This window comes from Physcomitrium patens, chromosome 2, assembly GCF_059467195.1.
Source record: "Physcomitrium patens ecotype Gransden chromosome 2, ASM5946719v1, whole genome shotgun sequence".
Lineage (NCBI taxonomy): Eukaryota > Viridiplantae > Streptophyta > Bryopsida > Funariales > Funariaceae > Physcomitrium > Physcomitrium patens.
In genome coordinates, this window is record NC_143411.1 from 12,239,172 (window position 1) to 12,261,500 (window position 22,329).

Here is a 22,329-nt window from a genome sequence, read left to right on the forward strand (position 1 = left end):
ATCTAATTTTTGAACAAACATGACATTTGTAATATTAATACACTGGGTTTCTTTCATACAAAATTATTGTATGAATACATATATATATATATATATATATATATATATATATATATATTATACATGCAAAAGCAAAGGTTGTAATCCATTGTTTTATGATAAACTTTTAGTGCACAAGTCGCTTAGCGGAAGATTGACTCCTATAGTCGAAGGAAATTCTTGTACACTTTCGGCACATGTCGACATGTGAGCGACACCCGAGTACCTGTCCTTCTAAGCATATCCTTCTCCTCAGCAACATCTCCAAGTCTTGAATCCTCTGCTATCCCGTCATTTCTACTGCTTACATGCGAAAGGTAAGCATCCAAATTCACCACCTGAAAGAAAGCATTGCATATTTACGGTTTCGCAAATGGATGTGTAACGAAAGATACGAGATAATTCTCAACTTGAGTTGATTATGTCTGTGAACATCTCAGTGAATACCAGTAGTATTAAAGCACTTGACAAATACATCATTTTCTCCACAATTTAGGCTCTATGGTCTCAACAATTAGGTTATGGAATTAATTAGTGCGCTTTACTGAAGCCCTTAGTTTGCAAACACATTGAATAAGAATTGCATCACTGTTTGGTACACGCCACTGAATGCAGAGACAGGGGACGAGGCAGTAAAGTGAGGTTGCTCGCATCGGCTTAAATGGAGACTGAATCATACCTTGTTATTAAGAAGATCTTCGTAAGCCTCGTCAATCCCGTGCAGATATTCTTCACACGCAGCAAAACATTATGACTTGGCTTAATCCCAGCTCAACTTCCACTTACGAAATCAACAAAACATCAGAGTTGCCCTGGGTAGACTTCTGCTTTTACCTGTATAGGCAGAATCTTTGAAGACCAATAAGCTTCTGGGCATTAACACTAATGAGCAAGTAGCTTGAACTGGATGATCTCTCCCGCCTTGTGTTTTTTGGGATGGCTCGAGCAGCCCGTCTGGATTTTCTGAAAATAGGTCATCTACTGTCAAAGCAATATTTTCTTACAAACAAATTCATGTCCTACCTAAATGAAAAAATAAATATACATCTGTGAATGCACATGTGCATCCCGTGATATTTCCGAGCAGGAATTTACAATGCTCAAGACTAGTCCAACATTCAGACGTATGTATAAATGAACTAAGAGCAGGGCATTAGACTTTCCAACCCCAACGTAAGAATGGACATACTAGAATACGCAGGGTCAGCGTTCAGATCTTATTCTCAGGGAGCACCAACCATCATTATTTGCTTCAGTCAAACGGACATGAGGAGTAAAGTGCATTAGAGTCGGAGCTCCGAGTGATAGGATAGCCACCACAGGGTAATACACTGGACCGTCTTGATGAGACTGCGTTTACGAGCATTTGTATAGTTAGTGACAGGGTTGCCGTTACTCGTAAGGACGACAAGAGACGTGCAAATGGAAGTATAGAGGTCCAAATGCACACACCGTGATTCCTTGCCCAGGCAGGTATTCGTTCACAAGGACGTGATTGATAGGAGCAGGAAATAGATTCGTCTCTTTTGCTATCTTCTCGGTTATAGAGCTCAACCATGCCGGAACTGCATTCAATGCGCACCTCAGCACATCTTCGAGGTAACATTGTATCAGAATTATTACGGCTACTGCAATCCAAGATTTGAGACGCTACTCGACGTTATCTTGCAATGCCCAATAGGTACTTACTGGGCTGTGATATTAGGCCTTTCTCGTGCACGACGCCTCCTGCTCATGAAGCCCTTCTCATGCTGTCAGATACACCGCGTTGAACTCAAGAAGATAAACAGGGAAATGAGAAATCACCCATCAGCGCTACGGCTATCATATTCCTGATGGCATATGGATGCAATCCTCAGGCAGATACCAAGGTTTTCAAATTCAAATCTAGACAAAGAAATCTGAGTTCAACAGATGCAAACAAGTAAAAGCTGTAATGGCTAACCCCAGTTCTGGAGCCGGCGATTTTTAAGGGTTTTCCACTTGGCCACTGGGGCAACTTGCACCTGCATCGACAATCCCATTCAAATTACAGGAAGCACAATAAAGCAACACATGATCACGTATCTCCTACGGCGTCCAGAGGAATTCACAAGTACCGAAGACATAGAGGGCTCTTAGTTATGAAAGATGGAAAGCCCTCTCCTATGGAACTAGCAGAAATTCATATACATATATTCACAACGTAAGACTCTCTCCTCGAATCACGAACCCCACAGCCACTGGGCAAGATCATCACGAATGTTTTTGCTCTTTCGCCCCCCTAACAATACTCACAACGCAACCTGATCATGGGATCGATCAAACTCTCAACAAACAATTCTACTCAAAGGCATTAATGCGATCGTTGCAAGGAAAAAGGCGCATCACGGATGAATGCGATGGACGCAAGGATGCACCTCCTGCACGAGTGAAGCCTCCTCCGCCGCTGAAACGAAATCGGGGACGTAGTAAATGGTGGGCACCTCTCCTACGCGAAACCTATTGGGCAGCGATGACGATGGTGGCGTCGCCCCCCGCATCGTGATCCCTCCCTCCCTCCCTCTCTTCCTGCCTTGGCTTTGCCTTCCTTCTGCCTGTGCCTCTGTTGCAGGGCCGTTGCGAAGAAGCCTAAGCTTCGCTTTGGTTCCTCGACGGGTAGTGCAATCTCGAACGAAAAGTAACAGTCGGTTTTTAACTCAGATCACAGACCTGTTACAAATCCGCAAAATTGAACATCAGCATATTGGCATCAAGCGACGCAGTTTCTTGCTTCACAGAGGTTTGACGGTGCCTGAGACGATAAAAACCTATTTAGGTCAATGATAGAGACCTTAAGCAGAAGATAGATTTCAAAACAGCACCCACCTCTGCATGACAAATACGTAAAAAACATACGTTTTCTGACATCAGATCTAAGAGCTAGCAACCAGTTGATGCGGAATCTCTAGTATGCACCGTACATACCGTGAATCACCTAACTCATGCACCTAGTAGACGTTCATGTATAACTTGAAAATCATCGTCGTGCTAATAAAGTCAAGGCTGACAAACGCCCCACTACACACAATCATCTCTTGCAGACTCTTTGCTTCAATTGCATAAAATCATAGTCCATCAATGTATATATTTAAATTTCAACGAATTCCTTAAAATCCGTGCTTGCTTCTGAGAATAAGGCGTGCACTCATTCTTCGAGCTTCTACGAGCACGAGTAAAACACCCATTGTAAGCCTGTTTGGGCTAAGATTCCACCGACAATCCACCTAGTGTAAAGGAAATTAAGCATTTTCGACTGAATTTAAGTCACTGAGGCTACGCCTACACAAAGATCGCACCTACCACCACAAATAAAAGAACTGGTTCATCAAAATCCCTACTGTTCGAGTAGCCCTGATGTGACTTAAGCCTCGATTTAAACACCTCGACCGGCATCATTACCCGAGCCTGGAAACAGAGCCTGCCGAAGCTGAGACCGAGCCTGGCGACAGGCTCGCCGAAGCGGGGACTAACGCGACAGGTGTCGGATTCTGGAGGTTTGAGATGCCACGTGAGTTGATTGGAAGGACGGGGATGGGCTATGACCATGCCTTCCCCCTTAGGAGCGGAAGTGTCGCCTCATACAGCGTAACGTGGGAATATTAAGATGGTGACTATGTTAATTAACAATACTAACAATTATCTTATTGTTATTCGAGAAAATGTAATATAATGGATTATATTTCAGAGAATTAGTGCAATGGTTAACAAGTTTCGATGTACAGGAATTGAAGTTTTCACATTTAAAAAAATAAATAAAAGAAATGTATAAATAAAACTGCTTAAATAATTTATGTGTTTTATTTTAGATTTTAGTGTGAGTTAGAGATCGAAACTTGAAAGGAGAACAGAAACTGAAATCATTCTTCAGTTGAAAAACATTTTTTACATCATTTCGAGAAAAAAAAATTCAGGCCATTCCTTATCTGGATGTACATGTAAAGTCTTTGTCAGTAAAAGCTTTATATTACAATCCTACATATACTTATATAGTTGGTATAACCAATCAGACCCAGAAAACCAATGCATCGTATGCATTGAATTAATCTCATGTTTTTTGCAATATCATGAAACAAAGTTGTTTCAAGCCCATTGCGCTTCGGTGTAGCGCAACCGACCCTTCGCAGATTGAATCACAGCTTTAGTTCCTTTGTTTGTTTGTTTGTTTGTTTGCTGGATTAAGTCGATCAGATTTGATGCGTTTTGTTTCTATCTGGTTACTATCATGTTGGTCACACTATTCTGGTACGAAAGATGGATAGGGATGGTGCCGACCTCTACCGACAGAAAATCTAGATACATCGGAGGTTTCGGCTTCGGCAAGACTAATGAATCCTGAGCCGCGATGCTGCATTCGCGAGAGAGGGCGGATGCTTCAACTGAGGGGAGCGGGAATCCGGTGTCAGCAATCCATGTCGAACTCTACTCGCATTCGAATTTTGGTTGCAGTGCTGGTTGTGTGCTGGTGGAGCCAAGCGCCTCTTGCTGGATCAACCAGGTATCGACGTTAGGCTTCATCTCTAATCCTTCTGGGGTACCGATCACTGTGTCTAGATTATCGATGATTCAGCGACTTGGACCAATCCATCAATGTGTGACGTGACTCCTACCGCAAATCGTGTATGTGTAGAATCTAGGAGACGTGCCCTACAGTTTCCTGTCCTTCCCGTGCTTGTCTGTCTTGTGGTGTTTCGATCACTACTAGCATATTCCAGAGCTTTATATCATCTAGATAGTTTAGATGGGTCGTCCCGCTCGGGAGGCCATGCGGCTTTGTGAAGAGGTTTCGGAATTGGATACCGCAAACCTAAAACAGTTTTAACGGATTCTTTGGTATAGAATATCTAGGAGCTGCGTGATGTGGGTATGTTGAGGCTGGTTTTGGTGCCTTGTGAGTCGGTGCAGTGAGCAATCTGTTGAGACTGATTTATTGAAATTCTGCAGTTGAATTGGAGATGGCTAAAACCTGTGATTCAATCTGCAGATGGTCTTAATATCGATTGCGGATCAAGCTCTAGTTACACTGACCCAGTATCGGAAATCCAATGGGTGTCGGACGTGCCCTTCATTTCTACAGGCGAAAGCCAGACAAATCTTAGGACATCCAACGCATCAAACTATGGCGAACTGAAATCCTTAAGATCCTTCCCTGACTACCGATTCACCAAGAATTGCTACACTCTGCCTGTGATAAAGAATAAAACCTACTTGCTAAGAGCTTCCTTCGCCTTTGAAAACTTCGACAATAGCCTTAAGCCCCCCACGTTCCAATTGGCACTTGAGGGGACTATTGTTGGAAACATTACCAGGACTTTAACTGGATTGGTGTACAAAGAGCTCGTTTACATCGCCCAGGGTAACACTACTTTCCTGTGTCTGGTGCGAGATGGTTCGGAGTCCACTCCTTTCATTTCAGCGATCTCGTTGAAGCTGGTTACGAATGCCTACCTAACGTCAACTACAAGCCTTAGAAAGTATGTGGAGGAGAGGAAGTTTATGACGACACGAACGAGGATAAATTTTGGTGGCAATGTTCTGATCAGGTGCATGTCCTTGAATCATTCAAACTTAAATCTTGAAGATAAGCTCAGGTAGGAGTTTAGGGTTTAAGGCAAAACTTGACAATTGTGCATACTTTGTTTACGTTTTGGTAGGTCTCCATCTGATGCTTACGACCGTTACTGGCACCCAGAGGGCTCTTCTTCCAGTTACTTACGATCTACAGCCAAGCCGGTACAATCCTTGGCCACTGCAACTGCCATTAATGGCTTGCAAACCCCTTTAGAACCCCCTTCTGCAGTCCTGCAGACTGCGGTTACCACAACCGGTAATCTCACATCTTACGTGCTAGCGCCAGGTTCTGAGACTTATTACTCAACGCTTCTTATACTCCACTTTGCTGAACTGGATGCGTCGGCCACGATGACGACGAGACAATTTTATATCTCTGTCAGTCGCGGCTTATCCCCGACGTTGGTGAATCCTTTCAATGCCACCAATCCACCGAAACCATTTCAGGTGTTGGGGTGGTCATCGTCTGATCAGACGATTGGCCCAACTACCCAGGTTGTTTTGTATCCTACTGCGGTTTCACAGAAAGGGCCCATTTTGAATCTTCGACTTTTGAATTTTGGTCGCCTTGGAGCTTTACACAGTTTCGAATCTTCGACTTGAAAGAACGATCGAGCGGGATGGTAAGTTCCTCGTGTTATAACGTGCAAACTAGACCCAAAACCTAGACCCTGAATCTTATTTTGTTTCACAATCGTCCACAAATCGTCCTCAGCAACATCAAAGGTTTAGATCAAGTCTGCCAATTTATTTGTCTGCAATTGAAGCCAAGCTTCACTGAAGGTGATATGCAGTTAATCTGGCTATGGTGTAGGCAACATGCTATGATCAAGTCGTTAAATCAATCGGTTGGATATCGTGTAGTTCTTGCAATTGAAATCACCAAGGCGACCATGAATCTCACCGAGTGGACGGGCGACCCATGCCTTCCTACCTCACATCCGTGGGTCAAATGTAGCCAAGGAAATCAAGAGCTAGCAGCACCTGAAATTATAGAAGTGTAAGTGATTGGTACCATGCTCTCACATTAGGAGAAGGGCGAAGTTAAATGATCCTACTTCTAACACCTCCAACACTTCTGTGTATGATGCTCAGAAACTTGACGGGATACAATTTGAATGGTTCCATATCCCCTAGCTTTGCGGATCCCCTCGCTCTGACCAATTTGTGAGTCTTCTATCTTTTAGAAATTGCTTACAACCTAGATTTGTCTGCTGCTGCAAAAACAAAATTTACGATGAGGGCTTATTGATGAAACAAACCTCTTTCAGAAGCCAATAAGGATTGTGAACTGAAATCTTTCTGATTTAGATCCACTGTTATTTTTCTTACAGGTCCCTCAGCCACAACTCATTCGTAGGGTCATCGCCAGATTTATCGCCATTGAAAAACCTGAAAATTTTGTAAGTTCCATTGCTGTTGTCTACAATTTATTAGTACGTGTCAAATTCAGCCTTAAGCTATTACATACTCCTTTTGAAGTTATTTGGTTATGGTTTTTATTGTTTCATTTGAGATTGTGATATGATCAGACGCTTGGAGAATAACAATTTAAGCGAAGCCCTCCCTGAATGGTTGACATCCTTCTCACAGCTCATGGAGTTGTAAGCGACGTGCATACCCTTAAACATCTGTGAAACATTCATTTGCACATTCAACATCAATACTGTGACTGTTCAGCTTACCCCATAGTTCCAAAGGTGTTGCTCCTCTTAAGCCAGAACGCTGCTCCTGTAATTGCAGATCTGTGCAAAACAACAACTTCAGCGGTAATATTCCACCGAAGCTTCTTTCATCGAATACATTGCTGTTTTCGTAAGTATTTCCTCCAATTCCATGCCTAAAGTTTTGTGCTTATGATGATAGAAACTTGCTTCTTTCTTTACACTTATAAACTGAACAAGTCCTGGCTTCTGAGAGCCTATTTGTAATCGGTTGCGTCTATCTCAGGTTTTGTCCTGGAAACCAGTTCCGGAATAGTGGCTGCGACGGTATGGGCGTCACTTCCAACTCCTCGAAACCTGCACAATCAAATCTAGTCGCTGTTATTGGAGCCAGTGTAGGTGGTGTCTTGTTGCTTGTTTTAATTATTGCAGGGGTTTGCTTTGGCTATCGTCGATATCATCGTGAAGCCACCCAGGAAACCATACCTTTTGCTAATTTTGGTCCCCGTCAGTCTGGTAATTCTTATTCTCTCTTTATATTTGTTTACTTTTCTAGAAATCCATGTGTAAAGGTGCGTGGGCAATATAATAGCGAGAGTCTTGTTGTGAAAGGATTTTACACACGAGTTTAGCTCTGGACCTGGTACTCTATTCTACTACGACTTGCGCGAGAACATATGCAACGTACCCACTGCCATTCAATCTGTTATATACCTGCCATTGAGACTTGCGTAGTTTCATAATATACTGTCACTGATTGCAGATGAAAACATGGTTGAGGTGCAGGTTGATCTTTTATCTAGAGTTCAACACAAAAACTTGGTGGCATTAATTGGATACTGTCATCAAAAAAATAAACAGATCCTGGTCTATGAATACGTTCAAAATGGCTCCTTACATGATCAGCTACACGGTGAATCATTGAACTGAAAACTCTGTCACCTTCTTTGTATGTAAGATTGCACATTACATGCCGTAGCACCCAACTGAAATTGATCAATTGAATCTGGCCTACCAGGAACTCCAGAGAATATTATATACCTCGACTGGAGAATGCGCTTGAAAATCGCTCTTAATACAGCAGAAGGTAATTATTTAGATAGTCCATCTCGTCCACCACTCGGTATTTACTACGGCTTGTAGGTCTTGAGGGCCAGCTTTTGAATGTAAGATTGCACATTACATGCCGTAGTACACAGCATGTTCATTAGGCTCGTGGATGAAGCTAAGTTTCGAAATATCCATTCAGGTTTCTTGTGAGTAGATACGCTCTGGATCTTTCAGTGCTGATCGAATTGTGTCACAGGGTTGGAGTATCTGCACACTATGTGTAATCCGAGTATTATGCATCGTGACGTAAAGAGCAGCAATATCCTACTCACGGGCCCCGACCACCCAGAAGTTGCTATGGTTGCCGACTTTGGCCTCTCAAGAAGAGGGCCTCTCCAGAATGCCACGCATGTTTCCACCTTTGTGAAAGGAACAGCTGGGTATCTTGACCCCCAGTGAGTATAACCTGTTTGCTTGTGGAATGCTAATTCTCATAGCAGAGACTCTTTATTCGATAGTGTTGCGTTTAAGGCCAAAGGTTTAGCTGACGTCCCTTCAGCGGCTAACACTTCATTAATCTGAATTTGTCAGGTTCGAAGCTTCTGGTCCGAGTGCTTTATGCTGACAGGTGATGCTAGGCGAACAATTCAATGTACACGTGCAGGTATTACGACACTCAAAAGCTGACCCTCAAAAGCGATGTGTTCAGCTTTGGTGTAGTGCTTCTAGAATTGCTGACTGGGCGGATACCCATTAATCCCAAGCTTGCCAACCGAGACGAATGGAATCTCTGCTCATGGGTAAGTAATCATCTTCTTTCCACTCCACTCCATTCGATACCCAGTTTATCAACTCTGATAGACAACACAATGTGGCCCGAATTGCTTGCCATGACAGTTAACAAGACAGTCATCCTACCTCGCAGGTTCGAATGACTATGGAAACTGGTAACAACCTCGATAAAATCTTGGACTCGGCCGTAAGAGCCTCCAATCCCAACCCGGAGTCTCTGATGCGATTTGTAGAGATCGCCTTGCGGAGTGTTGAACCCAAATCTATCCACAGACCTACCATGACTGAAGTGGTTCGAGAGATCCGCACCGCCATCATGTTGGAAGGCTCTCAGACTGAACATTCGTCTCGCGGCCAGCGTGAGTCCTCACACAAGCAAAATCTCCTGAGCTCTTCCGATCACTCGTCCAATGCATATTCCACAAATGGAACAGTGCTATCTCCGAGATGATGACGCTGCAGAGGGGCTATATATCCTGCATCGCTGTTTGTTTTGCGCTGTGAGATATTGGGCCTGTTGCATGCACACTTTTCTGCATAGTTTCTTTGGTTTGGACAAGGTAATGTTGAATGGTGGGCATTTGACAAACAGGTGCAGGAGAATGACGGCCAAAGCTTGTTAATTACATCTCAATCTTCTTGAATCATAAGAATGGATACTGGTACCGCTGATGTAGGTTCCATGATTTTGTGCATCGATTCCTACATATATTACCAAGAACACAGAGCTACTTATATCGTTGAAATAATCATTTTCTCTCCTCTTTTCTCATCATTTCATGCACTCTACTTTGACTCATTTGCTAATTCCTGGGTGTCGTTTTTGGTCCCTCGTGAATGCTGTGTTTTGTCCGTGCTTTAAGGATGGCGTTTAACAGAGTTGGTTCAGTGCATTTGTTCCAGCTGGACAATGTTTAGAAGTGGTAGCTAAGTGCGATTATCTGATATTTACTTACGTCGACGAGGGAATAAAATGGTTGTGAAACGCCGATCCGATTGAATTTTGTCAGTAATGTCGTCGAGCACCAACACCAGCCCTTGATAGACAGCTTATGTCAGCCATGAACCCTCAGATTTTCAATATTTTCATCTTAGTGGACGTTTCCAGTGAACGCCACATCCATGACAGAAGACAACGTGAAACAACCTCTGAAGACTAGAGATAACCTTGGATTAACATGAAGGAATGAACTGGTGGGTTAAGCTAGTTAGGTCTTCTTCAACCTGTCGATCACAGCAGACACAAGACGATCGTAGTCGGCTTCGGACAATTGGACCGCGCAAAGATCTGCAGCCACAGCATCCGCTATCCTAGATGATGATGTGGTGCACTGCAAGGGAGGAGAGTCTAATGAGAGCTTTGAGAAGTCGCTGTCTACATCTTCCCCTTCGTCGCTCTCGTTGTTCTCGTCCGACGTTACCATGGCCGAAGCCGAAGGGACTGGACCTGTAGCTTCTGGAGTAAAGGTTTCGAAGCAACCCTGCCCTTCGCTTTCAGTGGAGCTGGATTCATCATAGATCGACAACCTGTCGGGGTCCTGGTTCCAGAAACCATCTGATTTAAGTTTGTGACTAAAGTTCTTGATTATTCTAGTGACGTTAGAATTGGAAGTCTGGATGTCGTCTAAGCGGGACTTAACACGAGCCTGCAGTGAATTGGCATGAGCTTTCCTCCTCGTAATCAATGTCTGGAGGAATAAAGATAAGGGCCTCGACCCTGCAATGGGCGAGTCTTTCTTCATGTCAAAGTCAGATTGAGAATCAGGAGACACTGGTCGAGGGTTTATAGTTGAAAGAGTTGTCGATACTCGTGAGGGTGGCGAAATGAGAACCGGCTCCCTGAACTGTGCAACTGGCCAATTACTCATACCTCGATTAAAATACTCTGTCATAACTTCCTGGATTTGCAGATCTTTGTCAATGGCTTCGTTTGCGATGCGGCCGGCGTGTGTATTCTGATCCTTGGAGATGAACTCCATGAGGAGACTGTCAAACTCCTTCGAGATCGCCCACACCTTTTTCAGGTGGTCTCGAAGATGGGTGTCCTTGATAGTCCAGCGTCCCACCACCTGCAAGAATAAAAGGCCTCATTCCGATTAAACGCCGATCAAGGATGGATTTGCATTGATGTGAAGTTAAGAGCAACAAACCCCTGAAGCTTCACGAGAGAATTGACCGTGTACTTGTATTTGCAAATTCTTGATGTAGACATTGCTGTTGTATATTCGTGATTGCAAACCTCTGTTTTTTGAATGTGAAAATTACATGCTGCATAGGGTTACTCGTCTACCATGGTATCTACCGAAAATTTTGAGTCAACAACTGTGTCCTTCTAGAGGACAAGGCGGTCAGCTCAAGGATCGCAACTAGGTTCACGTCGATCCTGTTGATGTGTCTTAAACATATTTACATATATATATATATATATATTATTAGTTTCTAATTCTTCAGCTATCAGATGTGGCGTAATTTGTTCCTATATATATATATATATATATATATATATATCTATTTTTTCTCTCTAACTGGAAGGAAAGGTGTGCCACATGAATGAAATGAGCAAAGATAGGTATATAAGAGGAACAATCATAACCTGGTTGATTAATAGCTGCGAGTTGCCTTTGACGAGCAGGTGCTTCACTTGCAGGGAGTTGGCCTTTTTCAACCCAGCAAGCAGCGCTTTATATTTCGCCAACCCCGACGAGATACCTCCACCTAAGAACTCCCTCACCTCCTCCACTACCTGCCCTTTGCTGTTTTTAATAACCACGCCCAAGCCCCCATGCGCTGAAGGTTTCCTGGAAGCTCCATCAAAGTAAAGCACCCAGGGGGCTTGAGGTATCCTGCTCTTACTGCAGTGGTGGGATTCCATCACAACCACCAAGCTACAGATTGTCAATATTATCTCACACTTTGCAATTCTTCTTCAAAACTCTCCATATAAGCTTTACATGAGAGTGGCCCTCATGTTCATTATCATGTCAATTAATTCCCTCGGTGTCGGAAAAGTACTTGCTTGCGTAGAAACCATGTCGTGAAGATGCCAAGGCATCAATTAGAGGATGGCAGGATCCATCGATTTGACAAAGGGCAATTACTAGTACATTGGTCATGTTTCTCACGACGATTAATCGCGTCAATCCTATCCTCCGTTTACCCTCGAAGTCGCAGGCTGCTTGCAATCAAAGATCCCAAGCTCTCTCTGTAGTCTCTAGTTTAACTATTTGCCGCTGTTATTTTTGAGCTCCTTTTGCACATTTCTCTGTTTTCTTCCAGCTATTTAATTCTTCCGATCCTTGCAGCACGTCACTCAAAAACCCTCCTGACAGTCCTCAAGAGATCACGACGATAATTTCCGTCCGACTCTCCCCTCAGCCAAACAAGCATCTTTCGAGATACCGCCTAGAGAGGAGACAAAGTTTCGGAGGAGAACGGTTGGTGCATGAAGGGTCGTGCACCGAGGGTGGTATTTGAAACGATTTCAGTGACAGTGTAAAAGTTGTGACTGATCAAAATAAGCCTCCCATCGATTACTGGTGCATGCTGTGAGCGGACTCCTTAAAATAGTTTAGGCTTTAGGCTTATGCAGCATCTGTCACGGCAGTGAGCTTAAATAGTTTCCACGTGAAGGACCTCTTCGGAGCCATTCTCCATCGTCAACTGATCACCTTAGGTTTCTATTTGTTGACAAAACAGGGGCTCCCTTTCGCAATCCGAGAGACAAGATCTTCCTATAAGTATTTGATACCAACTCGAACTCTGAATCTAGCGAATATAATGTGACTTCACTATATTCAGAGCTGGAGTTGATATCAGATATGCTGGATTAGAGATTAATGTTTGTGCTATTGGTTATGTTGTGAGGTCACTAACTCATCAAGATGTGATGGCAACTGTTATCAGGCACCTCAATAGGTACCTCTACTAACTGTAAATAGGAACACGCTCATCAGGTTCATTGTGGAAGCTGCCATAGTCGAGCATTTTTAGAACCTTAAGTTAAAATACCAATGTGCTGGGACAATGAGAAGCACTTCATTAAATTAATGTTCTCAGATTCTCTTCATGCAAGATAGCGTTTAATCTTTTGTCGTTGAAAGTAATTGAGGTCACGAACAAATGGATAGTTACTTTGCAGGCGTTATTCAGAATTTGGATTTTACAGAAGAATGCACCGTAGGGAAGATGTTGCAAGAATGCACCGTAGGGCAGATGTTGCAAGGCTCCAGAGGAAGCTACAGCTGTGGCCTATATTGTGATCTCGAAACCCAATCTCCAGTTTCACACTCCGAAAGACTCAAAATGCAGCTCAAGTTATAGAACTTCGCAACAGTTTTCAGTCGCATTAACATTTAAAGTACAGTGACATAGGGCCTTTACATGTCAGCATAATGCTGCTGGAATCCACTTAGTCCAGATGTTGGAAAAAGCACCTACTGATTTATGATTGGTAGAAGTTTCGTAACTCGCACGCTCTGCTGCTGATGATTGATCAGAGGAAACTGTACAGAGGCCAACTGCATCAACAATCGTGATTTTGAGATTCACGAAATCAAAGGGCGATAGAAGATATTTCGAAGTCTATCGCATGCCAACCACAGCAGAGCTTGGAAAGCAAAGCTAGTCTCGTCTATTAAAACATGACAGAATCGTCCCTATCACAGATGGTACAGGAATTTGTTCTTTACTAAATAGAAGTGCAGGTTCGTTATTGTCCGTATGAGTAGTCGCCGACTTCCATGCCCAAGAGGATCATGTCTCCTGGTTGCAGCTTGGTTACGGGTATGGCTTCACTGCCTGGATGTTGCATATATGAAGGAACAACAAGGCGAACTGAGTCTGCGTCCTCTAGCATGACGCTGAAGCATTCCCCCTCAGCCTCCGCCACGACGAGGACGAGAGGCTTCAACTCGATCGAAACACGACCCACAAGAACTGTGCGGGAGTGGCCATGAGCATCTACTGCCAACACTTGGCCACCAGACTCTAGCTCCGACAAGTATGTGATGTGTCCTCCAGAAATACCTGTGTATGCATGAACGGGGCCCTGCCATGACAGTGCAAGTAAATGAGACACCCATGACCACTCGGATGAACTACCAGCAATAAAATGGATTCCTTGCAAAAACTGTGATTGATGATTCATAAGGAAGCTATTCTCAAAATTTGGATTATACTCACGGCATTGACACGAAATGATCGGCGACTTGAATTATTGGCTTGAACCTCAGAATGCACCAGGAACATGCCCTTCGAGAAAGAACCAACCTGAAATCACATAAAACATCCCGTTTGATAAGAAGAAATGCAACATCGTACCAGAGCTTAGAATATTTTGAGCAAACCACGCATATCCTCTCGCTACAGACAGGCGGTGTTGTAAAGTGGAAAACAAGATCAGCTCATTCCAACTTACAAGCAAAGCTTCGCCAGGGTTCAACAAATTGCAGAGATCTACAGCTACTCGATCTCCTTCGCCCACGGAAACGACACTTTTGACAGTAGCGTTGATGAGCCTCAACCCTAGTGGAGCTGGAAGTGCAGAGGAAGTCTGCGCATGACACTTCGGCGACTCCACCAACCTACGCGACGGACCAATTCCATTGCGGGGAATAGCTTCCGACCTTGAAGTTGAGCTGACCCTGTGCAAGGAGTTGGTTCTTGATCTCACTAGGGACACTGTGTCTGACATCGATTTCAGCTCACTAGCCTTGTTGACGAGCGGTTCAATTGATGAACAATTTGTGGCGTGCTTCTTAACAATCTTTGAAGTGAGATAATCCTGAATTCATGAATGCAAACTTGGTTTAGTTACGGGCTCAAATCAAAACCCAGAGGAGAAATTCTTGAGGCGATTATTAGCATTGGTAAACAGTGTCTACAATGTTTACCCTGAGAGCAGTGATTTCGGAGCAGTTGTCTGTTTGAAGAACCACACCATCCGTGCCAACCTCGAGAGCCTGTAGATAAGAAGTCCGTATTTCTCGGCGTTACCATCTTTAAGCTATGGGCACCGACCTTAACTACAAATAACATTACAATGCATCAGAATCAGAATCTTCATCAGTGGAAAATCAGGAAATGCAGCAAAAGGGTACCTCCAAATACACTCGGGCGTCAGCAGCACAGCTAGCCGTGGCAAAAAGATTAGTGCAGCGACCTTGGAACGCAGCAACGATGTCTTTAGGAGAGATAATCTCCCAGTCGAGGTCGTTGATGACAATCGTCTCAGCTCTACCCGTCATCTCTACGAGATGTTGTAGCTGATTGCCAGAGTACACCTGACCAAGAGTCGCCACTTGCTTACCCTCTTTGTTCACAAACTGCGTTCCTTCCAAGCTTAGAGGATTAATCCACTCAACAGCTGCAAACTCAGAGTATCCAGGCATTTAATCGTTGATCTAAACTCAAACAGCAACAGAATTTGCAAGAAACAATCTAACAAGCTTTGAAGGGAAATGGCAGACGGCATTTTTTTTTAGATCTGCACTTACAAGTCAATTGAGTAGCCAAGTCCTTGGTGTTGCGGGTGAAAACAAAATTCGTCCAACCAACCTCCACCGCAGATTGCATTACCTCCTTGCTGCGTGTCCATATCCAAACCATCTTGGGCAAACTCTGCGCCAGCTTGGTGTTCGGTGGTGCCGATCTCCTTGAAAAAGGAGTGGAAGGCTGCAAGATCGCGTTGGGATCCATCCATGCTGGTACATTCAACGGTGTAAAGGTTCTTGCGGATGCAAGGGACAGTGACGCTGGATTTATGGGTCCGGAATAATTACGAGTGCGTCTGAATTGCTCTTGAGCGGCAGCCATTGGAAGTGTATCATTTCCATTGCTTCGATTACTGAAGGTCTGTGCATTTGAATTCTGATATGATGACCGAGTGACCGAGAGGTCGTCTTCAGCCAACCACTTTCGAAAAGCGGGCTGCCGGTTGACCGAATTGTGCATTGTTTCAACCTCGGCTGGCGGTTGGCGCGAGAAATCCTCGATGCAATTCGCTTCCTGCGCGCTCGAACTGCCGTGAAGTGCTCGCACTGGCATGGACGACTGGTTTGTGTATACTTCTTGGATTTGGTGGTGGCGTTCAACGGACTCTACCGTGGAGGGCGCTCCCGAGAGCTGATCACTATCTTGCGTGAGGAAACCATCACTCGACGTATTGTCGTAGGAGACCGTAGATGCCATGGAACTGCGGTCCTTTGAGCTGTTCGACAGGAGTGAGCTCATGGACCGCATAGATCCGGATGAGGGCATGGTATAGTTTCCGGGCCGACTCAAGTTTGGCGGGGTTGGCAGCAGAGGTGGAAGCTGGTTCGTCACCGAGAAGGACCGTAAGGTTTCAACTCCGCCGCTCTGTCGTGCCCTTGAGACAAAACATGTCAAGTGCTCGATAAAATACTTCTTGTTACTCTTCATGCTCTTGTCCAGGACGACGTGGTAAGCCCCAATAGCCTTCGCTTCATCGACAATGATCGTCTTAGTCGTGTAACCAGCTTTCAAATCGAGTTCCAACTTCACCTGCAATGCACACCAAGGAATCAGTAAACACTAAAAAGCATATCATCGCAATGCGTCTATCGAATGCTTCACAGACATGATCGGTGGGCTCACCCCTGCTTTCTCGCACCACTCCTGGAGTTGGGGAATGTCTTCGAGAGATTTTTTTTTCATCGCAAGTTCATGATGCAGCATGAGTGCATTTGAACCAATCCAGCTATTCTTGTCCACCCGTACGCGGAATCCCATGGGATTGCACAAATGGGTCATGATTCCAAGTATCTTGAAATTGTCCCCATGGCGGACGACATTGCCTAGCGCCCAGTACACAGGAGCAGTACTGACCTCCTTGGTGACATCCAGCACCACCAGGACGGACCCTTGCGGAATGCCGCCGGGCCTGGGAGTCCTAGGCTTCTCTATTTTCCACGACCTGGAGCTATACATTTCTACCAGACTCTCCAAATGCGTATCCCGGAGAATATCTGTCGAAGTTAAGGGGGAAGAGGGGCACACACACAACCGAAGAACAAACTGGAGGCCAGCTTTGCGGCGCAATCTGTTCAAGTAGGTTGCGCTCTACAAAATGTCAAGGCAGCAGAGAAAGTACGATGTAAAGCTGGCCGAGTAGGCTCTGGCATGGTTGCAAAGGTTCCTTCAAGCGCTACCAAGATATGCTGAAATCTCCCGCATCACACAACTAATCCTGCAGAAGCACGGGCATTCCTTAATCTTCTCCAGGAAAAGGCAAAAATCAATGCGGAACTTAACAAGACTGAATCTAAACTAGAAGGTTCACTACGAAGGTCCGCGAAAGCTCTTCAGTTTTTTGAACCAATCTAAGGGTTGACAAGCACACATTGCAGCCAGCCAGCTATCTTCAAAAAACCCGTGTGATTCCCAGGAGAGTACTATAAGTCCTCGGGAGTTGAAACCTGCCACGCCAATCATGTAGGCCTGAACCAGCACAAGCAAGAACAGACGAGACCAGGCGATAGGGGAGATGGAAAAAAGGGACGGACGAGAGGGTCCACTTGCATACGAACAATGTGATTGATATTCTAAACTAAGAATGCTTCGCGCTGTTGGTGCACGCACCGGAGACAACATCGAAACACTATGTCCATCCCGCGATGGCGAACTCCGTTCGGGAGCTGGTTCGGGACGAGTCCACCCACATTTACTACTGGAAACATGAGTCGATGCGGGGACAGCGGCGCGTACCTGCCAAAAATCACGCGGTGTGAGTGCTAATATTAGTGGGATGGGCTTCCGAGTTGAATCCGAGCTTACGGGGATGTCGATGCCGATGATCCCATATCGATGTCACCCACTTCCTCCTCCTCCTCCTCCGCCTCCTCGCCCACTTTCCTACTACTTAATGGGCTGGCTTTGGCGGTGGCTGGCCTCCATCATCGGCGACTGCCGCCTCCTGGCGTCTCCTCTCGTCAATGGAATCTATAGATTGCAAACCAAGGAACCAATAACTATTTGTGCATACAAATAATGGGAGCATGGATGAACAAAGAAATTGATGGATGTGCAAAAGACTGCAATGCCCAATAGCATAGATTTTTGCTTGTGTATATACATATCTCTGCAAACACTTATACAAATTGCTCTTTTTTGAGTTTCTTTCTTCACTGCCAATCAAAAGACTTCTTTGTCTCTTTGTGTTATACCCAAGTTGACTTATTTAATATATTATCTAGTTGGATTAGGTTCTAATTGAATCAAATGTATAGAATGTCGTATAAATACTTTAGAATAATTCATGTGTTTGGTTTGGGATAAAAATAAATAAATTTAATTATTTGATTATTTTTTAGTCAATATTTATAGTCCTTTTTGAATTTTTTTTATGTTTTTACTATTTTTATGATTACTTTAATAAGATTTGTAATTTATTTATGTATAAAAAAAGTGAATATTGTGAATAAACTTCTGTTTAAAAGTTTGTCCTCGAAGACAAATTTTACATACTAGTGATTTTTAAAATTTTGAATCTTTTTAATATTCAAAGCTAGCCTTTGGACTTATATAAAGTTCAACAACTTGTATTCCAAATATATGTTATAAATTATAAAATTGGACTATAGAGAAAAAAAATATGAACTTCAAGTTTTTCAAAATTACTTTAGAAATTGTTTAGATTTTTGGATATTGCATGATTATGATTGTGCTTATAGCATAAACTTATAGCTAAATTTACTAGAGGGCTTTTGTGATTCATAATAAGTGTAATTATAAATAAATAAATAAACATTAATAAATAAGATATTAGAATTAAATATTCTATAATTGAGGCAAAGTAAGATTAAAGCTTCATGAGAATAGCAACTTCTAACTACATTAATTAATAAATTTTGAATAATATATAGTACTTTTAGTTGAATATTGTAAAAAACAAAAAATAAAATTAGTAATTAAAGTTTCTAATATGCAAAACAAGGTAATTTTTTTGTATTCAAATTAGTTAAGCCTAAAAGAAAAAGTTTCATATATATGCTTTTATAGTTAGATTTATGAAAAATACTCAATTTCAAAAAATTGATGCAAATTCTAATCTATTTTTGATAAAAAAAAATATTTTGGTAAGATATATATATATATATATATATATATATGTGTGTGTGTGTGTGTGTGTATGTGTGTATGTGTGTGTGTATGTGTGTGTGTTTATGTGTGTGTATGTAATTATATTTGTATTAAAATTTTAAATATTTTAATGGTTGACTTTGAAGAAGTTTAAAAAAAAAAAAAAAATGCATTATTTAGTATTATAGCATATTAGTGCACTTTTAAAATTAAACATCTGAATTTTGATGAAAATCAAGTACTAATTTAAAAGAAAATAAAAAAAATAATATTTATTGAGCATTAAATATGAATAAAATTGATATATTTATTAAATTGATAAGTTAATTTTTTAATAGGTTTTTTATATCAAGAAACTGATTTTAAATAAAAGATAAGATAAAAATCATTACAGTAAGCTAAAACATATATCACACTAAATTTGAATAAAAACCTAAATTTATGTATATGAAATTTAAATATCATTATATATATATATATATATATATATATATATTTAATTAAGTATGATTTTTTTTTCTAAGATTTAATTATATGATTCTAAAATCAAAACATTTAAAATAAAAAAATCAAAGAAATAAATACATAAGATTAGAGAAGAAAATAGAAAAAGTCAAAATATAATAAAAAAATATAACATTTGGTTGATAATATTGAATAAAAGAATCTAAAAAAATTAAGATGTAAGAAATAATAAATAATATTTTTTTTCTTAGAATGCCAATTTAAAATACATAACTTCATCATAAATTCAAATATACAAATAAAATTTAAACATCTAGATTGGAGAATCATAATTAAGATTGATCATATACTAACTTTAAGATGTTAACTAAATTAATAAATATAAACATGTATTTTTGATAATTTAGAAGTATTAATAATATAAAAAATAAAATAAAAAATTACGACAATACAATTGGAAAATACTGATGCAATCAACCAAGACCAATAATTAATCATGTGTAAAAGATTTAAAAATCTATTATAAATATTAGTACAAATACAAAAAAAATTAAGTGAAGGGGCCACAATTCAAAATAATAGAACTGGTAACAATAAAAACTAAGCTATTAGCTTGAGAAACATTATATCTAATGAAAAATTTAAAAATATTCAAGTATAAAATTAATTATATTATAGATTTTTTTTATCTTCAAATTTTAAAAAATATATATTCTAATTTTATTTTAATTTTTATTTGGTTCCATTCTGTTTGATTATATTTGGTTATATTATCTTTTACTCAATTCTGAACTTCATGTTTTATTTTGTTTAGTTACTTTCAGTTTTGTTCTAATGTGCGTGGTCTTACATTGTATCAAGATCTTTGTTGTTATGGAGTTGGTAAGGTTTTAGACCTTAAACAATCTAGTCTTGTTTCATCTTACCTGTAAGAAGCTATTATAAAAATGACCTCCAACTTAAATCATAAATTGTGTCATTTTCAAAAATATTTCTCAATACTTTCTTCATTACTAGTATATATAGATGCAAAAGCTATAATTATCTTCATCTATGTCTTTCTTGTATTTAAAGTTGGTTTAAGATTCTTAAGATTTTATTTTAGTATTTAAAAATAGTCATTATAGATTTTTATATTATATAATTACATATCTTTTTTATATTTCTTTTTTTTCTAATAAAATATGAATGTGATATATTTTTTTAATTATTTTCTACATTCTTCTCCTAAATATCTCTTTATTTTAAAATAGAGTTTTTTATTAGTCAATATAACTATGTTAGATTAATAATTTTGATCTTCTTAATTTTATATATGTAAAGTATTGATATGAATAGATAGGTTTAATTTAAGTAAGATACTTATAACTTTAAAAAGTACAAATCTCTTAAATTGAAAGAAATATAACTTAATAGAAAAAAACTAATTATGTAAATTGTTTTTTAATCTTTATTTGCTTTATAAAAATAACCAACATATAACATGAAGTTTTGTTAGTTCAAAGATTCAATAATTTAGATAAAAAACAATAATAATTTATTTTTAATATTTTTTAAAAATATATTCTATTAATATATTTTATAATATTTTAATAAATATTTAAAAAATTCTAAGAATTCAATGATCTAAAATATAAATAAATAAATAAATAATAGAATAATTAAGAAAATACAAATATTATCTTAAAGCAATCCACAAAAATTTAGGATTCTACAAGAAATAACATAAATAAAATTTAGTTAAATTAAGATTAGAGAATAATATCCAAAAGGCCAAAAGTTAAAATTTAAACAAAAATGAAGAATACTTAGAAATAAAAGTTTATAAAAACAAGAAATTTTTCCATAACAACTATTCTTTTTAATTTCAAAATCTTAAAATATTGTAGAGCTTACTTAAAGAAATATGCTTATAAATTGTTTGGACTTAAAAGAATGTCTAAATCTTTAAAAAATAAATTTGAGTTTATAAACATATAAGACCACTCATTTAATTTTACAATCCAATGATCATAAACAAATGTTGTAAAAATATATTAGGATTTTATTTTATGTTAAAAAAAACCAATATAAATATTTTACATAGTGGAAAAGATTACTCCAAGCTAAAAACACCTTAAGCTTTTAAAAAGACATAAAATTCTCTAAATTCCTAAAGTCCTTTGTTGCAATCTAATTTTACATATATTACATAAAGAATAGTTATAGAACTCATGTAAAATGGTATATAAGTGGAATAATCTAATTCCTCTAAATCTATTCCTAAATAGAAATATTAGACTTGGGAATGTTTAATTGTTTTAGTACTTTTTAAAATTAAGAAATCTTCATAGTGAATAATATGAGAGACTACAATTTTAAAGTTTTGTAATTAAGTAGAATTAAAATAAACCTTTACATTCCACTCAACAAAAGGAATAAAAAATATTTAAAAGTTGTGGTAGCTCACCTTCTCCCATCATAAGTAACATCAAAATACCTTAAATTGTGTCACATCCTTTAACCAACCTATATATTTTATCAAAAACTACCTTGCGCAAATCTAAAACCACTTTTAAGATTGTAGAAAGATTCCAAGTCTATTCCAAGCTCACCAATGATTGGCAAACTTTACAAGGATGAAGTTGGTAAT

At 40.1% G+C, this 22,329-nt stretch overlaps 4 protein-coding genes across 5 annotated transcripts; 1 reads left to right on the forward strand and 3 right to left on the reverse strand.

Annotated features, from left to right (window-relative positions):
• Window positions 1-3: 3 nt before the first annotated feature.
• LOC112275570 (alkylated DNA repair protein ALKBH6 homolog) lies at window positions 4-3,421 on the reverse strand. Of its 2 annotated transcripts, none has more exons than XM_024506063.3 (9): window positions 3,361-3,421; window positions 2,439-2,730; window positions 1,985-2,045; window positions 1,729-1,767; window positions 1,492-1,604; window positions 1,278-1,389; window positions 874-1,002; window positions 719-768; window positions 4-377 (listed from the first exon to the last, which is right to left on the reverse strand). In XM_024506063.3, the coding sequence occupies exons 2-9, from the start codon at window positions 2,559-2,561 to the stop codon at window positions 201-203; spliced, it is 804 nt and encodes a 267-aa protein (XP_024361831.1). In that variant the 5' UTR covers window positions 2,562-2,730; window positions 3,361-3,421; the 3' UTR covers window positions 4-200. The 2 variants fall into 2 exon arrangements, with proteins under 2 accessions (XP_024361831.1, XP_024361823.1); XM_024506055.2 differs by lacking the exon at window positions 3,361-3,421 and adding an exon at window positions 2,986-3,222.
• Window positions 3,422-4,402: 981 nt separating this feature from the next.
• Window positions 4,403-9,909, forward strand: LOC112276604 (putative LRR receptor-like serine/threonine-protein kinase At1g67720). Its single transcript, XM_024508068.2, has 14 exons — window positions 4,403-4,555; window positions 5,002-5,600; window positions 5,712-6,230; window positions 6,443-6,628; window positions 6,724-6,795; window positions 6,963-7,031; window positions 7,161-7,232; window positions 7,372-7,443; window positions 7,579-7,808; window positions 8,056-8,205; window positions 8,311-8,379; window positions 8,599-8,797; window positions 9,007-9,142; window positions 9,268-9,909. Exons 1-14 carry the CDS (start codon window positions 4,403-4,405, stop codon window positions 9,583-9,585), a joined length of 2,844 nt encoding a protein of 947 aa, XP_024363836.1. The 3' UTR covers window positions 9,586-9,909.
• Window positions 9,910-10,284: 375 nt separating this feature from the next.
• LOC112276612 (uncharacterized) lies at window positions 10,285-12,642 on the reverse strand. The gene is made up of 2 exons (XM_090246890.1): window positions 11,728-12,642; window positions 10,285-11,203 (listed from the first exon to the last, which is right to left on the reverse strand). The coding sequence occupies exons 1-2, from the start codon at window positions 12,004-12,006 to the stop codon at window positions 10,343-10,345; spliced, it is 1,140 nt and encodes a 379-aa protein (XP_090103016.1). The 5' UTR covers window positions 12,007-12,642; the 3' UTR covers window positions 10,285-10,342.
• A 786-nt stretch (window positions 12,643-13,428) lies between these two features.
• LOC112274213 (uncharacterized) lies at window positions 13,429-17,571 on the reverse strand. The gene is made up of 7 exons (XM_024503489.3): window positions 16,749-17,571; window positions 15,629-16,655; window positions 15,233-15,498; window positions 15,026-15,094; window positions 14,551-14,916; window positions 14,316-14,402; window positions 13,429-14,181 (listed from the first exon to the last, which is right to left on the reverse strand). Exons 1-7 carry the CDS (start codon window positions 17,079-17,081, stop codon window positions 13,843-13,845), a joined length of 2,487 nt encoding a protein of 828 aa, XP_024359257.1. The 5' UTR covers window positions 17,082-17,571; the 3' UTR covers window positions 13,429-13,842.
• Window positions 17,572-22,329: the final 4,758 nt, after the last annotated feature.